We start from the raw sequence: 20663 nt of genomic DNA, 5'->3' as shown, positions 1-20663 counted from the left end.
TAGTTCTGCTGCCTTTGTACAGTCAGTGGGACTATGGCTATCTTAATATGATTAAATATGTTTGACCTTAAGAGATACTTAACAAATTTCTCTTATGCTCCCCAAGAAAGATGATCCTTTGATCCTTTCCAAAGCTGAATTAGGAGATGTTGAAAGATCTTTACTTGTCTGGCAGTTTCTTTTTTCCTGTGATCTGGAAAAATGATTTATTTATTATGGTAATTTCAAGACTGATTTTCTAAGTCAAAATGCATTCTTACTTCATGAATAGTAAACATAGTTATTTCTTAACATACTAATAGTATATGCTGTATTTTTCTTCAAACAATGGTCCATAAGATCTTAAGTGCTTAAAGAAGATAAGTTTGTATCTTAAGATACAGTCCAATCTTGCTTTGTGTTACTTACAATAAAAGTTTGCTTTTCTCTCCTGCAGTTAAATGGATCGGAGTAGGGAAATCCAGGGAATCAATGATCCAGCTGTTTTAAAGATTTCAGATGCATGGAAGAAAGCACACTCCTCAAAAGACTGCTCATTCTTAAATGCATTTAGTAGCCCGCAAAGCAAAGATGTTGGAAAGATAGATTTTTGCATGGAAAGAAATGCTAGAGTTGATACCCCAAATCAATCGCTACTCCTGAAAGAGACTTTAACATGAACCTCGATCAGTTCTTGTTCAACTGCAATTTCCAGGACTCTTGTCATTGTTGTTCAAGGTGCCATCAGATTTTTTTTTTCTTTACCTAATATTTACTTCATGGTGTAATTCCTGTTTGAAAATCCAAGGTAGCATTACTTTCATGTCTGTTTGTCTTCGTTATCCCCTCTCTGCTTTTGCCGGTGTTACTTCCCTGAAATTTTAGACAGTAAAAATAATGCAGTTTTGCACAGATAGTTTTACATCCTCATTATTTGTATTCCTAAAGCTGTCATATTCTTAATGGCTGCTCTTGTGAGTGATTAAAGACGGGAATTCTGATTTTATAATGCTATAAATGCTGTCTAAATTATTGTGTGATCTGTTTTTTAAAAAACGATGTGATGCCAAGTTGTTAAGAATGTCCAGGTTTTTTAGCTGTTTAACAGGAAACTTACTCTTTGTAACTTACAGAGGACACTCAAGTATTTACCAGGAAGTGTGCCCAGAAAGTCAGAAAATTGATATTGTAAAAAGCTCGTTTGCGATTATTAAAGAACTGTTCTGATTTTGAGTTAAATGTTTTATAATGCAACACATTTTTTTTCTGGTATTTTAAAAAGCTTGCACTTCTCTGCTTTCAGGATGCATGTCTCAAAATGTTTCCCTAATTAATTGAGGTTATATTTATATTTGGTGAGAAGTCTAACATTTTGATGCCCTTTTAAATTCCTTTCTACATACAGAAGATCTTTCTCTGGAAAACTGGCAGAGCAGAGACATTTTCGTAATTATAAATTGAAGATGCTTTAGAAATAGCATTTAAAGTATTCACTGTATTTGCTTCAGATACAGGGAGAAGAACAAATATTCACCTCATGATATCTGATATATGGTGGCTTATTAGTGCTGGGAAATGTTCTAGAAGTATTTTAATTTATAACCATTATTATATATTCCAAAGATTTTGATTTCTTTTGGCAACAACCCAATAATTCCATATTCCCTTTACAGATTTTTTTGAAAATTACTTCTTTTTTTACACACTATATTACAGTGTTCATGTGGTTCATTTTCACTTCAAATAAAGCCTACTTTTTTTTCCTAAAAACGAGTTCCTGTCAGAGTGGGGCAGTAGTTTTAGATTTAGTCTGCTAGATTTCCGATATGCAGATCAATATAAGAAATTTTTAATGCAAAATAAAAGATACGAGACCTTCCAGACTATGTATTAGGTAACCAGATGTTGCCTGAAATGAAATAGATTTGTTGGATTGATGTTGGTGTTGAAGTGTTTAACACAATGTTTATGTTCTCAGTTGACATAAAATTACTTATCATAAGTGGAGGAGCAGGAGGGTTGAAGGATAAAAATACTGGTAGCTAAGGAGCACTTTCTGTTGAATTGTTTGCATTGTGACAGAGCAGTTAGTGGGGCATGTATTTTAGTTGGGTGATATGTGGAAAGAGGAGGATACCACAGAAAATACTTTGTATCAGCATTACATGTAAAGATGATTCCCCTCCTCAGCATTAAAAAACAACCTCATACTTGTTTTTCCCTTTTCCTGGAAGGAATGAGGGTCTAGTTCTGCTGTCAGCCTTACAGTCCAGCAAAGAACCATACATCCCTCTTTAGCTAAGGGGCATCTTGAATTTAAAGTCTTTTCCTAGTTCCCTGATGAAGAGAAGGAGAGATACAGCTGTGTGAAACATAAACTCCAATGCTCATTGAGAAGGAGAAACCAGTATTACTAGTATCTAGGCAATGGAGAGAATTGACCTTGCAATGTGAAGAGTAGGTGGTAATTAATAAGTATTCTTATCTTCCTGTAGCTATAGGAGGCACTAAAGGGATTTATTCTGTCTGTGAAACTACCAGCCAGGGACTGGTGGCCTAGCTGGCTGAAGGAGGAAGTAAATAAATAAGGGGATGCCTTCATTCTGTAGTGACTAAACGAATAAATGAGTGCTTACTACATAGTTGGGTTTCATTTCTGCCAAGGAGAGACCTTCAAGGTCAAGACCTGTTTCAATTCTTTGTTGTAACTCCACAGTACAAAGTAGCCTTGTTTTTCAGCTGAGGAATTTGTATTCCCAGATGCAGCAGGAGAAATAGAGCTCTGACTTAAATTGATACAGTATTCTTGTGCAGTTAGAGAAACCAAACAGAATTTTCTTGGATGCAAGAGTGATTTTTGTTTTCTTCAAAGTTCAGCTGAGATTTTTCTTTGATTCTTCTACTCAGGTGCAGGCCCGGAAAGTTGAAAACATCCTCCTACCAGTACTTGTCCAGATAATATGTGGTCCAGGATCCGTTGGTGCAGCCTTACTCTGATCAGACTTGGAACAAAGAATTTTTAAGTTTCAGGTGTTTAGACTTGGTGTCTATAAACCTTACTGTGTTATCCCTGAATGTCAGGTTCACATAAGTTTTCCTAGAGTGAACTTTTGGACTGGTGCACAAACACTTTTCCTGGTGCCAAAAACTTGTTATATTCTACCCAATTCTCCCCTCCCCAGCCCTTCCCTTTTTTTACCCCTTATTTCATTCTTATGTATGGGGAAATAGCTGTGATGTTTTATCACCAGCCTGAACATAGTGGAAACAAATACTAAAAGTTATGAGCATAGTTTAAAGCAGGGTGTGCTCTGCTTTTGAAACCATGCTATGTTCACCTGTGGAAACAAGGAGAAAGCACAGAAGAACAGCAGCCTTATACTCTACCATCAGCCGTGTGTTCAGCAGGAGCTTAAAGTTTTATGTCTTTGAAGGCACTTACAGGTTTTTTCTCTTTAACCAGAAGTCACTGTTGTGCCTTTTTTTGCCTGCGTTGGTTGAGAATCCTTTGGCCTCAAAGGAACTGCCACAGTGATTAGCAAAAGGCTTTTGGTTGTCTGTCACAAGCTAGTACTAAGCTGTAATAAAACAAAAAACCTTTGTACTTCAGTGGCAATCATGATGTATTTCCTACATACTCCCTCTCTGATGTCCCTTCTGCTGCTACCATGCAAAAGGATAGGATGGCATGGGAGGACCATAGCTGAAACTGATTCTCTTCTAAGTGTCCCCTCCCACTACTAGGAGGTTTTCAGGAGGCGTGGATACCTGTTAAACCTGACAAGGCTGATGACAGACAAGGTATTTTGATCGTGTGCTATTCTTGCTGTCACTGAAATATTTATGAGGTTCATTCTCCCAGGCTTGTGCTGTACTGCAGCATTTCATAGCTCTTCTGTCCCTACTGTTTAGTGCACCTCCTTGACTAATAGAAGGCCATATGAGGGATAATTCTGCTGCTCAGCCTTTCCATTTGTATTCCATGTGAAACTGGATCTTGGCATGTAGTTAATGGACACAACCTTCAGATGAAGGGCAGACAAAGTGTTGATTTACTGCATGACAGCTGCTTTCATCTGTCATCATCCTAGAAATCCACATTCTAATAGAACATCATAGTTTCCTTTTGCAGTCACAGCCAGCTCCCTGAGTGAAAGATAATCAAAGGTTTGGCTGGTTTGGGAAAAGTGAAAGGGAAAGTAGCTGGGAATGAAGATGAGGGATAACTTGGTCTGAGTTATCTCCAGCCTATACTGTTCCTGGTCTCTGAAGTAGTGAAACAATAAACAGTATTTTTAAATAAAAATTAAATCATTTATTATTTTAAAATAAATAAAAAGGGTGATGGAACAACTCATTCTTGGTGCTGTCTCCAGGCACATCAAGGACAAGGAGTAGTCTACAGGGTTTTACAAAGGGGAAGTCATGTCTGACCAACTTGAGAGCCTTTTATGAGGATATAACCAGGTAGATGGATGAAGGCAGAGCAGTAGACATAATTTATCTTGATTTCAGTAAGGTGTTTGACACTGTCTCCCACAGCATCCTTAGAGCTAAACTGAAGTGTGGCCTGGATGATTGGGTGGTGAGATGGATCAGGAGATGGCTGAAGGACAGAAGGCAGAGTTGTAGTCAATGGGATCGAGTCAAGTTGTGAGTCTTGTAGAGTCCCTCAAGGGTCAGAACTGGGACCAGTACTATTCAGTGTATTTACTGATGACCTGGATGAGGGAATAGAGTGTACTATCAGCAAGTCTGCTGATGACACAAAACTGGGAGAAGATGCTGACACCCCAGAAGGCTGTGCTGCCATTCAGAGGGACCTGTCAGGCAGACAAGAGAGTTGGCAGACAAGGGAGAAATTTTATGAATTACAAGGGCAAATGCAAGGTCTTGCATCTGGGAAAGAACAACCCCAAGTATCAGTATAGGTTGGGGACTGAGCTGTTGGAGAGCAGCATAGAGGAAAATGGCCCTAGGGATGCTGGTGGATGGAAGGATGACCATGAGCCAGCAATGTGTCTTTGTGGCCAAGAAGGCCAATGGCATCCTGGGGTGCATTAGAAGGGGGGTGGTTAAGTAGGTCGAGAGAGGTTCTCCCCTTCTGTCCTGACGAGGCCACATCTGGAATATTGTGTCCTGTTCTGTGTGTCCTCTATTGTGTCCTCAATTCTAGAAGGACCAGGAACTGCTGTAAAGAGTCCAGTGCAGAGTGACCCAAGATGATGAACATCTCCCTTATGAGGAAAGACTGAGGGAGCTGGGGCTCTTCAGCTTGGAGGAGAATGAGGGGTGACCTCATCAATATTGATAAATATGTAAGGGGTGAGTGCCAGGAGGGCAGAGTAAAGCTTTTCTCAGGGATGAATAACAATAGGAAAAGGGGCAGTGGTTGTAAACTGGAGCACAGGCAGTTCCACATAAATATAAGGAAGAATTTTTTTCACTATGAAGGTGACAGAGCACTGGAACAGTCTGCCCAGGGAGGTTGTGGAGTCTCTTTCCCTGGAGACTTTCAGAATATACCTGGTACATTCCTATGTGACCTGCTGTAGCTGACCCTGCTCTGATGGGGGGTTAGACTTGATGATCTTTTGAGGTCCCTTCCAACCCCAAACATTTTATAATTCTATGATTCAAGTACAGATAGTTCTGCATTACACTGGTTTATTTGCTGCCTTTTGCATATTGTAGAGAGAACTGGAATGCTTGAATGTTGATAGCAGAGAGGATGATATGGCTTTGGGGGAGCAGGTGGCAGCTCCTTTTATTTATATTTTTGAGAGAGTTAAATGACTATTTACTCTTTCTCCATGCAGTTAGGTAAGTTAGTTTACATGGAGCCAACCTCCCTCTTTCATCTTCATGCCCCTTTTGCCAGCAAAAACCAGTATGGATCACTTACTTGTGTTGAGACATGACAAGTCGAATGCTGCTTTGTGCAAAGATTGACTGTACCAGTCACTGGTAGTCTTTTTCATTCTTTTTTTTGAAAATGCACTTGCTTCCTGAAAGCTGCATTGTCAAAGTAATGTTAGAATGGAAGTTAGCTTGCTGGTTTGCTGGAGCCAGTTGCAGTTACTGAAAGGTTTAGGCAAAAGCATAAATCACTCCATAATCTCATGCTGACATATGGTATGTAAATACCATGATCCACCCAAAGGGTAACCAGCATTATAAATGTACTTTCTAATCTCCTGCTGAAATGAGCACTCAGTATAATGCAGCTGTAATCTAATAGATATTAACAGCCTGAGAATGTACAGTAAGACCTTAATAATTCAGGATTGTATGATTGGCTCCATCTGACTTGTAATTAGCATGATGAGGGTTGTGCCTCTCGCAGTTGAGCAACTACCTGCACTGGTTTCATGTTATTAGAACTTTCCAACTCATGTTATTAGAACTTTCCAACAGAAATAGCCTATGACATTTTAATGTATTTATTTTTTTTTTTTAAAGTAAGCCTATTTTGAAGTTGATATGCAATAGAACAAAATTTCATGGGGGGCAAGCCAACATTTTTTACAATTTCCATTCTAGATTCTCATATACAGGATGAATTCCAGTCATGCAGCACTCCTCATATCACCAAAAACTTTTGCATGTAGTTTGAGTTTATGCTGCCTGGATCCTCTTGTGCCTCTTTTAGGCCAAAGTCATAGAAAATCATTAGGAGCTGTTGCAACAGTGCTCACAACAGGCATAAAAGGGGAAGGGTTACTCCAGTCCTTCTGGGCTTACTTTGACCACAAGCTTACCCTAGAGCTCCTGTGGATGCAGGTGTCACGTGGACCCATCCTGCTTGCCTGGGATAAAAACAACAGATGTCCCTTCCAGGACAAAAATACGAGCAGATGAAGCAACCAAATAGAAAACAGTGAGTAGGGATCCCACCCGTGTTGTGGAAAAGTAATGTTCTTATATGGCACTTATGAAAAAGAAGTATTTTTATCCCTGTTCTGACCTTACTAGCAAATAAAGAAATGACACTGGTGACACGGACAAAATTTCACATCTTTTGAAAAAATGTGTTTGTGCAGTTGAATGCACTACTTTTTAATTTAAGAAATAGAACCTGGGCAAAGCTATGAAAAAAAAAATTAAAAAGAAAAAAGAATTGTACCTTATGAAATGCTAAGAGGCTTGAGCAGCTTCCTGGTACAGCTGACCAGTAGCTGGACTTTGTGCTTCATGCATGCTGTGTGGTTCAAGAGACTTATCCTGGTACCCTTACTTTGTTTGCAGAGTACAGCATGCCAGATTTCTACAATGGCATAAAATATTGGGGTTTTTTTATTAAGAAGCTGCTGAGGGGATTAAAAAAAACTTTCTTATGTGAGTTGAATATATTAATCCCCACTTTAGGACCAAAATCCTCTGTGGAACAGCATACTGATTAGGAATCCCCCAGGAATAAAAGAACCAGTGTATGCAGGGAACAGTAAAGTTTCTAGAAAACATTCAATTTTGCAGAACTGTGGGAGCTTCTAGAATGAGTTGCACAATACTAGTGTCAGGTCTTACAGTAGAAACAAATGCAGGAACCAGTTAACTTATTTAAACTATTTCATAGTGGAGGACAACAATGTGCTGTTCTGGGACTCAAAGCAGAATTTCTTTGCAGGCTGATTCATTACATCAGTGTGTCTGATGGTCTGTGTGTTTGTCACAATTAAGTAATAACTTATTCTACCTCCTGAGGACAAAATTTGGCTGCGGTGTCTAAAACACTTACTCACCAGTATTTGGAAAACAAAGTAAATGTTTTCTCTGGGCTTTTTTGCCCCTGTGTTTTGAGTCTGTGAATTATGTTTTGGCCACTCCATGGCAACTGCTTCACTGGAGGGTGGATTGATATTGTAGCTCCAGGAGTCTGATGTTAAAATCAGTTCTCACCATAGATCTTATTCAGACTATTGGTTTGAATAGTATCATGACAAAGTCATCTTAGAAACTCCTTAAATACATCCAGTTTGATTTTTTTTCCCCCTAAAACTAAGACCACTGCATGTCTTCCACTTTGTTGTAGAGCACGATGTAAAAACTCCTTACCCAATGCAGTCTACAAAAGAATGTATTTTCATGCTTTAGATAATTTCAGTCAATCTTGGAAAATGTAGCTATACAACATACAAAAGTGACAACTCCAACACTCACACACAATATGAGCTGTTGAGAATCACTGTTATATTTACCAACATTTCCATATCCCTGTCAGCCAGTTCTGCACAACTGTTGTCCTCATCATAGTCAGCAGCACCAACAGAGATTCCTCTCCCTGGCTCCTCCCTGGGGGTGATTCTTCTTCTCCAGTTTTATCCGTAGCATGGCTTTAGAGGGAGGTGTTCCTCTACCTTCATCTTTGGGAAATGGGGGGGATGTTGCATCTTCCTTCCTCCAGCAGGATTCATGCATTGAGGTTGCTGACCCAGCTGCCTGATGTCAGTACCAACCGTGTCCTACCACAGAATTTACAAGTTTTATTCCAAACTGCAGGTTGCTTACTTGTCTCCTGGTGTACACTTCAGAGGACCTCATCTCAGAATTTATTTTCCAACCTGGATGTGCCCCAAAATATTTTTGAAACCTGCTATTTGAATGCCTAAGTTACAGCTTTCTCTTGTAACTTTGCACACAGAACTTTAAGGCTCAGAAGCTTTTGAGTCCTAGTGCATAAAAAATATTCACCACGATGTTAACCAAAGTGGTTTGGTCTTAACAGACAAGGGGTGTAAAGCCCAGTTGGAAGGAGAGACCCTAAGATGGAGGCTCAATGGTTCATGGAGGGGCCTGCAGGGAATCTGTGACAAGTAGGGAAAGCAGTACATCCAAATCCTACAGCCATACAATTAAAACTGCAGGACCATCTGTAAACCTACCTGCTCCTGCTAAATACTAGTCATCCATTAAAAAAAAAGTCCTAATCTTGTTTTTGGAGCTTATTGAACTTAACACACTGAAAAAGAATTCTTTTTCCAGGATGAAATTTAAAAAAAAAAGAAAGCCCACATCAGTAAAATAAATCTGCTTACAGATTAGGTAAAGACTGGGGCTGCAATGCAACCTAACCTTTCCCAGATTGTGCAGTGGGGTTAGCAGATTTAGATAAATTGAGGAATGAAGATGAGGAAAGGGAAAACTTACAGGCTCAGCCGTGGAGAGCATTTGCCTGAGCTCCCTTTCCCTCACTAAAGTGGTATGAGCAAGTCCCTCTACCTCACCAGGCCTGGCTTGGTGATGGTTCCTTCTTTCCTTGCTGGCATTTGAAGGGGTAAGGGGAACAGTCACAGCCATGTCAACTTTGGCTCAAACTGCACTCAAATATGCACTCACAATTTACTAGCAGTGTTGCATTTGACTATACACAATAAAACTTGAGTGTTGTATTTAAGATGAGGATCTAAGGAGACTTAAGAGCAAGACAGGGGAGAGGAAAAGCTAATCTATAAGCAAATAACTTGGAAACGTGTGCCCCTGCAAATGAACCACCATCCTGAGTGCTGCTGCACTTGGGTAAATTAGACTGTAGTGTCTGCTAGTCCTCAGGTTGCACAGTCCTCAAGTTACTCCTAGATCTGTGTGTAGGAGCATCTCCTGTCAGTGGTGAAGTTTGAAGAAGAGTGAGAAAACAAAGAACTGACACAGAAGGAAGCGTAGGGTTGGACTGAACCTTTTTCTGATGTTTTATTGGACATGCTCTCCAGTACATCTTGCTTACTGTAGATAGAAGGTAGAACTCTCTTTAACCTTTCTGGAATTAGAAACGTAGGCGTAATTTGAACCCGGATTATTTTATGCACCCTTCTGTCATACAAGCTGACCCACACATTGGCACTGAAACAGGGAGACAAGGTGGGGCAGGGAAGAAGGAAGAGCTTTGTTTGCTTCTAGGACACAGCCCCCTGGAGCCAGGAGGGACCATGAAGAGGGTGGTCTCTGCCTTCACTGATCCAGACAGACACTTGCCTGTCCTCCTACCCTGAGACCTCACAGCCTCCCTGATGATGTCCTTGGGGGTTTCACCCTTAGGAAGTTTTTCCTACCATCCACTCAGATCCCTCCTGCTGAAATTAAACTTGGGGTTTGCTTGTCTCTGCTGTGGACAGGTGGGACAGATTTTCCCCCTTTTTTCTGCAGCAATGTTTTGGATATTTGCTACGTCCTGGTTGTTTTTATCTCAGACTGATCAATTCTCTGAAGAGATCTCCAATGCTGCTTGGGTTTTTTTCTCTGCCAGTGGGGAGCTGGGACCTGAAAATGGTGACAATTCATTCAGTGAGTGGAAGGGATGGATGCCATCATGTACCTTGCAGCAGAAGTCTAATTGTGTGTTCCAATATATTTCCCATCTCCCCATTGGCATAACTTTGCTGATTCATAATTTGGTCCATTTTGCATTTACTCTATTGATGTTTTTTTGTGCTTATGCATAGAATCTTTCCCACAGCTTTACTGCATTGCAGCCTATTTTTCTCAAACTATTTCTCCCATTTGTGAAAATAATTTTGAACTATTACCCTCTTTTCTAATATACTTTCAGTTCCTCTCAGCTCTGCACCACTTGCATATTTACTAAGTACACTGTCCCATCATTGACTTCACCAATGAAAATTTGGAATTAAATGGAAGGAAGACCCGTTCACTGAATACATTTTTCTGTTTTGATGGTGAATCACTTTCCAGGGTGTGTATTTTTCCCCTGACCAATTCTGCACCGACCCCAAGGCAGTTTTCTCTAGACCACATTCCTTCATGTGCTTATGAAAACATCCTGCAAAGCTGAACATGTCCCCATCTGAGCTGATACCAGCAGTTTGTGAAGAAAACATCCTGATCCTCACCTTGTGGTTGCTGAGCCTTGATAAATAGGCAGAAAATGAACACGTGAAAAATAAGCATAGGGCTGCCTGCAGGTTTAGCAGGTTGACTTGGCCCAGCAAAGAGTCCAGGGAGCAGTGCAAGTGCCACCAGGGAGGGGATGACACTCAACTACGACATGTGACTTCACACTGAGCCTGCATCAGGGTCTTGCTGAAGCTGGGGGGTGGCATTTGCTGCTTCCCATGAGCAGAAAGGTTGAGTTTGCCTGTTGGATAAAACACTAGGAGGCAAACACGGTGTTTTAACTAATTTGTAGCCAGTGGTAACTTAATCATATCTAATTATTAAGTCTAAGATCACCTTACATAACCTTCTTTAATCAGATTAATTTTTGTACCCCTTTCTTGTGTGTGTGAGAACGACCTGAATGTACTTGCTCAGTCAACTGCAATTAATAAATTAATATGGGTAGCACCTCTGTGTACTGAATCACTGAAAAGCAATTCTGGAAAAGACATGCATGTCTCATACATGTTCTCTCTTGCTCTCCTTGATATCAAGCTGCCTCCACAGCAGGATGAAAAGATGGGTTTTATTTACATTGACTGCCCAGGTCACTCCAAGCTCGGGCCTCCTTGCAGGAGCCCAGTTTAGGTCTCATCCAGACAGAGGTGATGATGGTTGGATTATCTCCTGGCATTTTGCAACCCCTTAGACAAAACTGTCCACCCAAGAATCTTGGCCCAGGTGGAGGCTTTTCCTGGGAGGAGCAGTCTGTTAGCTGCACAGGAGGCAAGAGGAAGAAAGTGACAGTGGCAAAGGCCATGTCCCTGAGCTAGCCCTGGGCTTTGCTGGGTTGGCAGTTTAGAAAAGAAAGAGCAGTTTACTGATTCATCACAGTCGGTAAGGGAGACAATTAGACACAGCAAATAAATAAACCCACAGAGTTAATTTTATAGTAATTTTTTAGGACAGAGCTGGATTTAAAAGCCCCTTCTCTGTGACACTGGTCCTGTTTACAGCTCTGGCCTGTGCCTGGTAGCAGCCTGGGAGATTTCATTCCTTGTTGTAAGAAAATCATCTTCTCATTGACATTTGCTTTTTTTTTTTTTCCCAAAAAGAAAGGCTTGAGAACATTTGCCTGCCCTGTCAGAAGCTGCCTTTGCCTTATCTTCCCAGAAGTTTCCCAACACTATGCTTGCACTGAAGCTCTCATTAAACATTTCTCTTCAGATGATGCCCTCTGCAAAGGCCTCTCAAACAGAGGTAACTGGAGAGCTGAAGCGTGCTGGCAAGCTGAAAGCCATCACCTTTGCCACCTGAGAGTCCCCAGCCCAGCACCGAGTTGCTCACCCTTTGCCGGGACACAAAGGGAGCCGTGCGGGAACCCCACTGAGGCTGCACTCGCCGGAAGAAACCTAACAATTCTTATTACCAAATTGACAAAATCCTATCATCGCAATTAAGGGGATATGTAATTAACTGTTTCTTAATTACAGCAGCTGCCACTTCATCTGAATGCAGCAATTTGCTGAGAAACTGAGGGAGATGCTTTAAATTCGTGTGTGTAAACAGTGCAAGCACAAACAGCGCGGCCGCTGAGCCTCTGTGCCTGCCTGGGGGTGTGATGCCCGACCCTGGGGGCTGCCAGCCTGCTGGCTGGGGTGGCTTTTGGAAATCCCTCAGGGAGGCAGAGAGCTTTTGAAAACCCCACTACAAACCTATTGCCCAGGGGGTTTCAAGTGTTTTGCTTGATCTCGACCTACTGAGCTGCAGGGCTGAATGTTGCCCAGGACCGCAAAGACCTCCTGGCATGGAAACGTTTCTAAAGAGCTTCTTACTCCTGGGTCCTGGCCTCTGCAGGAGAGTGAACCCCTGGTGTGTGTGCTGGCATGTTCTGGGTGATCCTACTTTTGCTTGGTCTCCTGCTGTGTGCTTTCATGGCTTTATCGCTCTTGTCTGGAAGGATCCGTGCAAAGGGATGGAGCTAGTGCCTGCTCTGCCAGTCTGGTTTCTTTCTTTCTCCTCACCAGCTGCTGGGGTGCAGCCTGACCCTGTCCAGCTGCTGTGGGTCTGCATGATGTTTTCAAGGTGCCTGAACCCTTTGCTGCTGCAGCCTTCCCTATCTTTGTCCATTGAGACCTTCCAGCTCTGCTCCCCTTCAGTGACTCCTTCTGGAGATGATGCTGAGGAGCCTGGGTACCACTCTGTGCCTCAGCTTACCCACCTGCAAGAGGCTCAGAGAATTTGCTTGACTTGGGCATGCAGCATCTGTGCCTCTAGGTACATCCCAGGAGGTGCTTATTGCTGAGCTGTCAGGCCCATGGCACTGCTAATAAATAGGATTGCTGCTACAAAGGTGTAGAACTGTACCTGATGAAGTTGGTAATTTGGGTTCTGTCATTCACCTGCACTGATTTGTCCTCTGTGTTTCATACATGAAATAAAGCTTCTCGATATCAAGCCAACACAGGAAGGATATTCTGCTTGGTACCAGCATCTCTCCTCTGGTTTCCTAAATGAAAACAAAACTATTTTCTGAGAATTTAACTACCATGCAGCACAAAAAAGACTGGCTTATTAATATGCATGTCAAGAATTTGGGAATATGGGATGACATCTCATTACTATTTTAATGATGACACGAGTTCCCACAGACACTGGTGCACCCAGAATTTCATCAACCACAGCCACTCCACTGTCACTAGCTAGCTTCATATCACACCACAGGCCTCTGGGTTGCAGTCAATAGCACTTTGAGGAAAAGAAAAACACAGTTAAAACTTGTTGAAACTTGTCCATTTGATCTCTCAAAAAGCACTTAGTTGTAGATTTACACGTTGAATGAGGAAAACTTCTGACGTGTGTTTCTGCCTTCTCTGGGATGGAGGGCTACCCACATGGTGTTTTTGAAACCAGTTATACTTGTGTGGATGCATGCACTTTGATTCATCAACCTTCGTGTTTTTCTACCTAATATAATACGCTGACTCAGCTATTTCCACAGCACTTGTCTGTGTCTGTGTTACTGGCTGTGCTTCGGTTTTAGCAGGAAAAATTACATTAAAAAGTTGAAGAAAACAAAGCAGCCTTTCAATTTGTTTAACCAAAGGGGAGTGTACAGGCAGGAGTGATATAATTTTCATAGCTGCTGAGCATTTTGGCTTTTACTGATGTCATTTGTGGGCACCAGTATGGATGCCAGGTGTCTGGCTTTTGGTAATGGGATTTGGAAACACCACCCAAAGTTTCCCATTGCCATCCAAGTGACCTTAGCAACAAATACAAAAGAGAAACAGAAAATATGAGACATGGAAAGAATGTGTTCTCTCCAAGCTGTTTGATAGGTACAGGGTTTCCTCCTGTCCTACCAAAACAGCCATCTTCATAGGACAGAAAATGCCATCACCACAGTCACCTTCTGAGGCCCTCCCTTGACCCTGCCATAGGTTGAGTTATGTTTGCTCTTCCACACAAAACCCCAGAGAGGTAAATCCACAGTCTATCACACTTAGGCAATTTATATCCAGCATCTGTTACAGAGTTAATTTTTTTTTTTACATGAGGGTGATCGACTGCAGTAAATGTCTGACATCCAGGAGGTAGAATGGGAACACTGTCAGTCTCTAAAAACCCTCCATACTCTATCCTACCCTTCTTGTTTTTAAGATCCCTGGATTAGAAGGACTTGGCGATATTTGCTACCCCCCTTCCTTCTCCCCATCTCTGTTACCCAAATGCTGGCCTCTCTCTGTGGGAGGTAATCAGGGGCCGCAGGCTCTATCAAATCACTGGGTGTGAACAAAGGACCGTGAGGAACTGGGATGAGATCACCAAATCCATTTGATTTATTTGGGATTTGAGCCTAGGTCTTCTGGGTGCAAGTGAGTGCATTAACCCACTGTGGGAGTTAATTCCTTGCCTAGCCATTATTCAGGCATCATTACAGTATGCATTGTGCTGGAGGTCAAATCAGATCACTCTAAAGAATTTGGAATGAGAAAAATGCTGGGAGTTTTTCATCGGCCTAAGGGTTTGCTTATCTCAGTGTTTAGCTATTTATATTGTGCCCATCACTGTGGCATGTCTCTGTATAAACAAAGGGATGCTCTAAATCTCTTATTATTTTAATGACATTAATGTTCTTTAGCTGAGGAAAAAAGAAAATAATTTCCCCCTGGAAGATAACAGAGTAAGTGGTTTAATGTAAACAGCAGCTCTGGGAAAGCTGCTCTCTCAGGCTCACCCAGGCAGAACGGTCCCGCTGGCACCAGCAGCCACCCAGCTGCACCTGGAGATGTTGCTACCCACACCCTGTCCTGATGCCAGGGACAAACCCCTGCTGCTGTAAGAAGGGCTCCCCTGCAATAGCAAAAATGTGGAGGAGGAGGACAGCCCATGTCTACCCCACATTTAAAGAGAGAATGGGGAGCAGCACCGCATGACTCTGAGCTCTCACATAGGAGTGTAACTCTGAGCAGAGCTCTCCTCTGCAGAGGTAACCTGGGTGCTCTGCCTGAATCCTACACTCTGGCACCAGGGGGAGAAGGAACACATGGGCTGGATCAAGGAGTATTCATTTCTTGGCGATTCACAAAGATGCGACTTGTAATTGCAGATCCAGACATATGCTGCCCTTATCATTGCAAAGAAAGATGCTAAGATAATAGTGTGATGCTGGAAGGGGATCAGCAAGGCAGAAGCAGGAGAAAACGAGGGCTGCAAGAAGTCAGCTCCCACTCCCAAAGAAACCTGTCTGGCTTTCTGGTTGTGGCAGCAAGGGGAGAGGAACTGGAAAGAACTTGAAACCCAGACTGAACTGGTCTGCAGTCTGCAGATGAAGGCTCTTCTTGGGAATGCATGATGGCTGGGAAGGCATTCTAAATACCAAGACTATTCTAGTGCTGAGAGATGGTGCTCAGAGAGAGGGTGCTTGGAGAGGTAGTGTCTGGTGTGCCTCCGTGAGGAAGAGAGAGGGCAGACAAGTGCAAAAACTGGTGGTACTGGGGGTGACTGGCACAGAGATCCTCCTAAAGGCTATAAGAGACCTCCACTAATTTTAACCTAGGGATTTTTTTAGTCTTGTTTCATGTAGAAATAAGGCCTAGACAGTCACTCCAGATGACTTCCAAACTTTCTGAACAGGTTGACGAAGGTGACGTTCTCAAAGACATCCAGTCCCTGCAGCACAGTCCCTTTGTGCAAACAGGCATCCCAGAAGAAAGACAAACACAGAGCCAAAGGAACTCCTATGCAGTGTTAGTTATGTGCCATGAAGGAGAGGGGTTTTATGAGCACCACAGTTTCAAAAGGAGCACCGCAGGTGCAAAATGAACAATTGCTAAAGGGAGCACATTAGATAAGGGGTAATCCCAAGGTAAGACACATAGCTGTAGGGATCCAAGCTTTATACGTTCATCTGCTCAGCAGTGCTTATTTGTAATTAATTTCAAATGGAATCTGAAATTTCTATGAGTTTCTCCATCCAGGGTCTGGGATCCACATGAGGATCTGTGTCCTGAGCACAGGATTCAGCACACGTCCCTTACTCCAGGAGTTTAGGGAACATCAGATTTACTGAGCTGCACTGAGATGTCCTGTACTGAGGAGTACTGAGGTACTGTGCTCGGCGTGGGAGAATGGGGCTGAGACGGACATGAACCTGATGGAGAGATAAAACAGTGTGTAGCCAAAAAGTCAGTGCTCCTGGCCAGTCATGCAGGGAGCAGAGACCACTAAACATCAGATAAGGATCTAACCTATGATATGGAGGAAACATCTTGAAGTTGCACCTGGGGAGGTTTAGACTAGATATGAGGAAGAATTTCTTTACTGAGGGAATAGTTAGGTGTTGGAATGGCTGCCCAGGGAGGTGGTGGGATCACCATCCCTGGAAGTATTTAAAACCCGTGTAGATGAGACATGTAGGTGGGACACGCTCTAGTGGGTGGTACAGATACTGATAGATACATTTCATGACATTGACAGTTGGATGCAGTGATTGTATTCTGTGACAATTCTGTGATTCTGATTCATGTTTCAACCCAGCATGCAGGGGGCTGGCTCTGTGCACCAAAGCAGAGAAAAAAATTGCTGCCTCTGTTTCTAAATATCCTGGCTCAGGTGTTGTCTTCACCTTGCAGCAAAGTAAGCTGGAAGCACAGCATTAAGATCAGCATCCCCAGGAGGAAATTACTTGGTGAATGGAGTACCAGTACTGAAAACCACTGTGAGGAACCTAAATGTGCTTGATGTTGGTTGGGTGTGCCTGTGAGTTTGTGGAAACCAGGTCCAGCTGGAAGTCTACCCTGTACAACTGTTGAACCATTCAATTTTGTTTCTAATGTTAAAGAAATATTACAAAAGAATTACACTGAGGGTAGCTAATATAACCACTGATGGCACCCATTTAACACTTTGGTGGAACACTATGATGCTTACTTCTTGTTCTCCAGCAGCAGCAGGGAAATCTTTTAAAAGGCAACTGGGGCAGAAGTGATGCTTATGCTGTGAAATAGGTCAAACGTGATGTGACACCTTATCTGTTTAGTTGTGACCCCCACCATTCCATTGCTACTCGGCCTCTGCATTGATTATCTGACAGTTTTAAAATGCTCCTGAAACCTTTGCCTGTCACCTCACATAATTTCATTAAGGAGTCAGCACCAGCCCTCTGTTCTTTCAGCTCAGAGGATCCAATCATTGTTTCTTATTTCTGTAGCCCAGGAAAAGAGAGGGAGCCATCCTCATGCACAGATGGCCTGTGATTTACATCAGGAGCTGTGGGGTTAGGGACTGTCCCAGCAGAGAAAGCTCGCTAGCCTTTCCTTTATTGAACTGTCTAGGAATGATGTGTAGTCAAAATCCCAGCCACCTGTGGCTATTAAAAATCCAGTGGTGCTTTTTGCAGGACTATCACCCATGTCCCAAGTACATTTGAGGGGGTGTGTCTGTGTGTAGAAATGCACTACAACTTCCTAAATCCTACTTCCTGATGAAACTGTGAGAAAGACACATTATTTTTTTCCTGCTCTGAGTTTTCCTGTAATGTAATTAAACTGTAGGCAATCAAATAGTTATTGCTTGTTGCCCCAGAGATGAGAGTGTTTCTGATGTGAATTCAGGAGATCCAAACATGTCGTTTCAGTTTGTGAAGTGCCTGGGAATGGTGCTTACTGCCTTGAGAAGAGCTCTTCAGTCCTGCAGGCATTTTTATGAGGCTGCAAAATACCCCTAAGCCTGCTGAAGACTGCAATATTAGCAGAATAAAATAAATTATAAATAAATAAAATGCCTGTGTAAGCTTCACCATAAATCACTGTACTTCTATGAACCACTGGGGAGGAGGCTTGGCTCTGACAACAACAGCAAAAGCACAGTCATCACGAGTAGATGCTTTGTGGTGTTGGGTGGAAATGACTGGAGGAGACACCAAATACATGTGGTCTTGTTCTCCCCCTAATTAACTGCATGACTTCTATAGAAATATACACAAAATAAACACTTAAAATTAGACTGAGAGCTCTTGCTTAAATGAAAAGACTGTCAATATTTGCAGAGAGATGCTTGGGCTCACCCAGACAGTACATCACACTTGAAAGGCTGAATACATGGAGCACTCTCTTCCCTTGCTCTGCTTAACAAAAAACAAAATGAGGAGAGACTGATTTTGATTTTCATGTTCATGTTTTTTCCAGATGCTCCCAAACTTGATTTTTTCATCAACTACTTCAGACAGCAGAATCAGCACAATGGCTCATACTGGCCTAAGAGTGTACAAAACGCACAAAAAAAAATGGGGGGGGAGGAAAGCCCTTTTTTCCCCCAAATGTTGTAGATATCTGCTTCTCTAATCTCCCTTTCTCTCTGGGCTGTTAGATGAAATACCCAGGGCAGACATTGACTGGTTCTGGAAGCAGAGCAGGAGTGCATTGCCTGAAGGCTGAATTGAACTGTAACATGGTGTGATCTTGCCAGGATGACTGGGTAAAGCATCCCATACAACACCCTTGTTTCTGTCCTTTTATCACAAAGAAATAATAATTTCAAAGCTGATGGGCATTATCATCCCAGGTGGCTCAGATCTCTTTGTGAATTTTTCATCACACTTCACCAGAATAGCAGGACACAAGAGTCTGGTCCGAGGCAATTTCATGCTTCTCAGGTAGGGCCAAACTCTGTTGGATCCATAGTGCTGCAAGCTCAAAGTAACCACAGTGAAGGCTTCTGCTCTCTAATCATCTGTGCTCAAAGCATTTCTTACCCATCCCTGGCCTCTGATACCCTTGGTATCTCTGGCTTTTGCAGGCAGTTACCTGCCCTCCCTACCAAAACTTCCCCTCACTCTGTCTCCGAAGAAATAGAAAGGCTGATTTCCACCAAAGGGGGTGGAAGCTTTTGCACACCACAGAAAATGTGGCTGCTTCTCTGCCCCCTTGCATCCATCACCCTGCATGCACCTTGTTGGGTACCTCCACTGGAAAGAACAGGAGCATGGTTCACAGGCATGGTTCACATAACACTTCCCACCTCTTCCATCTAGATCTCCATTTAACAGAAGCCTTGTAAGCCTCCATGTACTTTCAAAAGCAGGCTGAATATTATTATTTTCTCCATACAGCTAGGGAATGTGCAGCTCAGATTCTTGTTAAAACTCACATCATGTGAGGACCTTGGTTTCCATTTTCCTGAACCAACGTCTTGGCCATGGTACCAGGCAGCATTCAACAGTTCCTCCATTTTTTCACACATCAGGTCCTTGGGGACATGCTCCCCATCCTGGGAGCAATCACTGACCCATCCCTAAGGTCAGGGGATACAATTTCTGAGCCTGATTTCGTGGAATAAACCATACATAAAAGCAGAAGTATCTGACAAATTTGGTCTGGCACAATCTGTTCAGCGCAAATCTTAATGCAAATAAGAGAAATGTCAGTGCTAAAAGAAAAAAGAGTATTGAGGGAAAAAAAAATTAAAATCCTGTGCTGTTTTATGGCGTTTTTGCATAAAATAATGAGACCAAATATATCACCATTGGATTTGAGCCAGGTAAGTTCATAACGTCTAATCCAGCTGGTGGATCATGACTCCCTTCATTATTTAAAGCAATGCCGTGGGAAAAGACACACAGCAAAACTAACAAGATGGTGCTTGAGCTGCCATACTCCTGGCAGCTGAACAAATGCAGCGTGCATTTTCTCACACCAGCAGGGAGAGGGAAGGAAAACGTGGAGCTACCCATGAGCCCAGCATCCCCTCACGATGCAGACTGAGCCTCACCCACTGCCATCTCCCCTGCAGTCTGTTCATCTCAAGTGACAGTGTTTCCCTACCCCTCCAGACCACAGTCCTGGGGTTTGTAAGGTGAAGTGATACCTGGACAGGAGAGGGTTGTGCTGGAGAACAGTGGTCCACCCAGCTCTCCAAACTGCCTCTGATTGTTGGGAAACAGGTAGCAAGCACCTACCTTGCAATGCGTCCTCTAAGCACGCTCCTCAGAAGTTCTGGGATGGAGCCAGAGGTGGTAATTTCACATATATCAGCCCTTCAGTGACTTATTTTCTTCCTCCATCTCACCCAGTCTGCCATACAAGCTTTTTGGGTTGTGGCATTGGTGTGGAGATCATGTCTTGGCTTCATTCTTATGCCACCTTATCCTCTCTTGGTCTCTCCATGTTCCTTCAACACTTCTGCTTTTTTTGCTCATGACCCCTCCACAGCTCAGCTGATGGAGGCTCCCAGGTTTTGGTGCTGTTGATTTGGACACAGTCTGGAGGCTGTGCCACAGGCCTGTCCCTGCACACTATCTCCCTGCCTGTCTTCTACTACCCCCACAGGGCCCCCTCGCAGAAGCTTGTGGA

At 42.8% G+C, this 20663-nt stretch overlaps 1 protein-coding gene across 2 annotated transcripts in view; it reads left to right on the top strand.

Annotated features, from left to right (window-relative positions):
* ADSS2 (adenylosuccinate synthase 2) overlaps positions 1–1235 on the top strand; it is a 32255-nt gene extending 31020 nt beyond the window's left edge. For both annotated transcript variants that reach the window (XM_030447109.1, XM_030447110.1), the window contains one exon: positions 437–1235. In XM_030447109.1, the coding sequence (XP_030302969.1) occupies positions 437–489 (53 nt within the window). In that variant the 3' untranslated portion in view covers positions 490–1235. The remainder of the gene's footprint in view (positions 1–436) is intronic.
* The last annotated feature ends 19428 nt before the right edge of the window (positions 1236–20663 follow it).

This window comes from Calypte anna, chromosome 3 (assembly GCF_003957555.1).
Source record: "Calypte anna isolate BGI_N300 chromosome 3, bCalAnn1_v1.p, whole genome shotgun sequence".
In the NCBI taxonomy this organism is placed as follows: domain Eukaryota; kingdom Metazoa; phylum Chordata; class Aves; order Apodiformes; family Trochilidae; genus Calypte; species Calypte anna.
The sequence above is the reverse complement of the archived record's forward strand: the minus strand, read 5'-3'. Positions and strand labels throughout refer to the sequence as shown.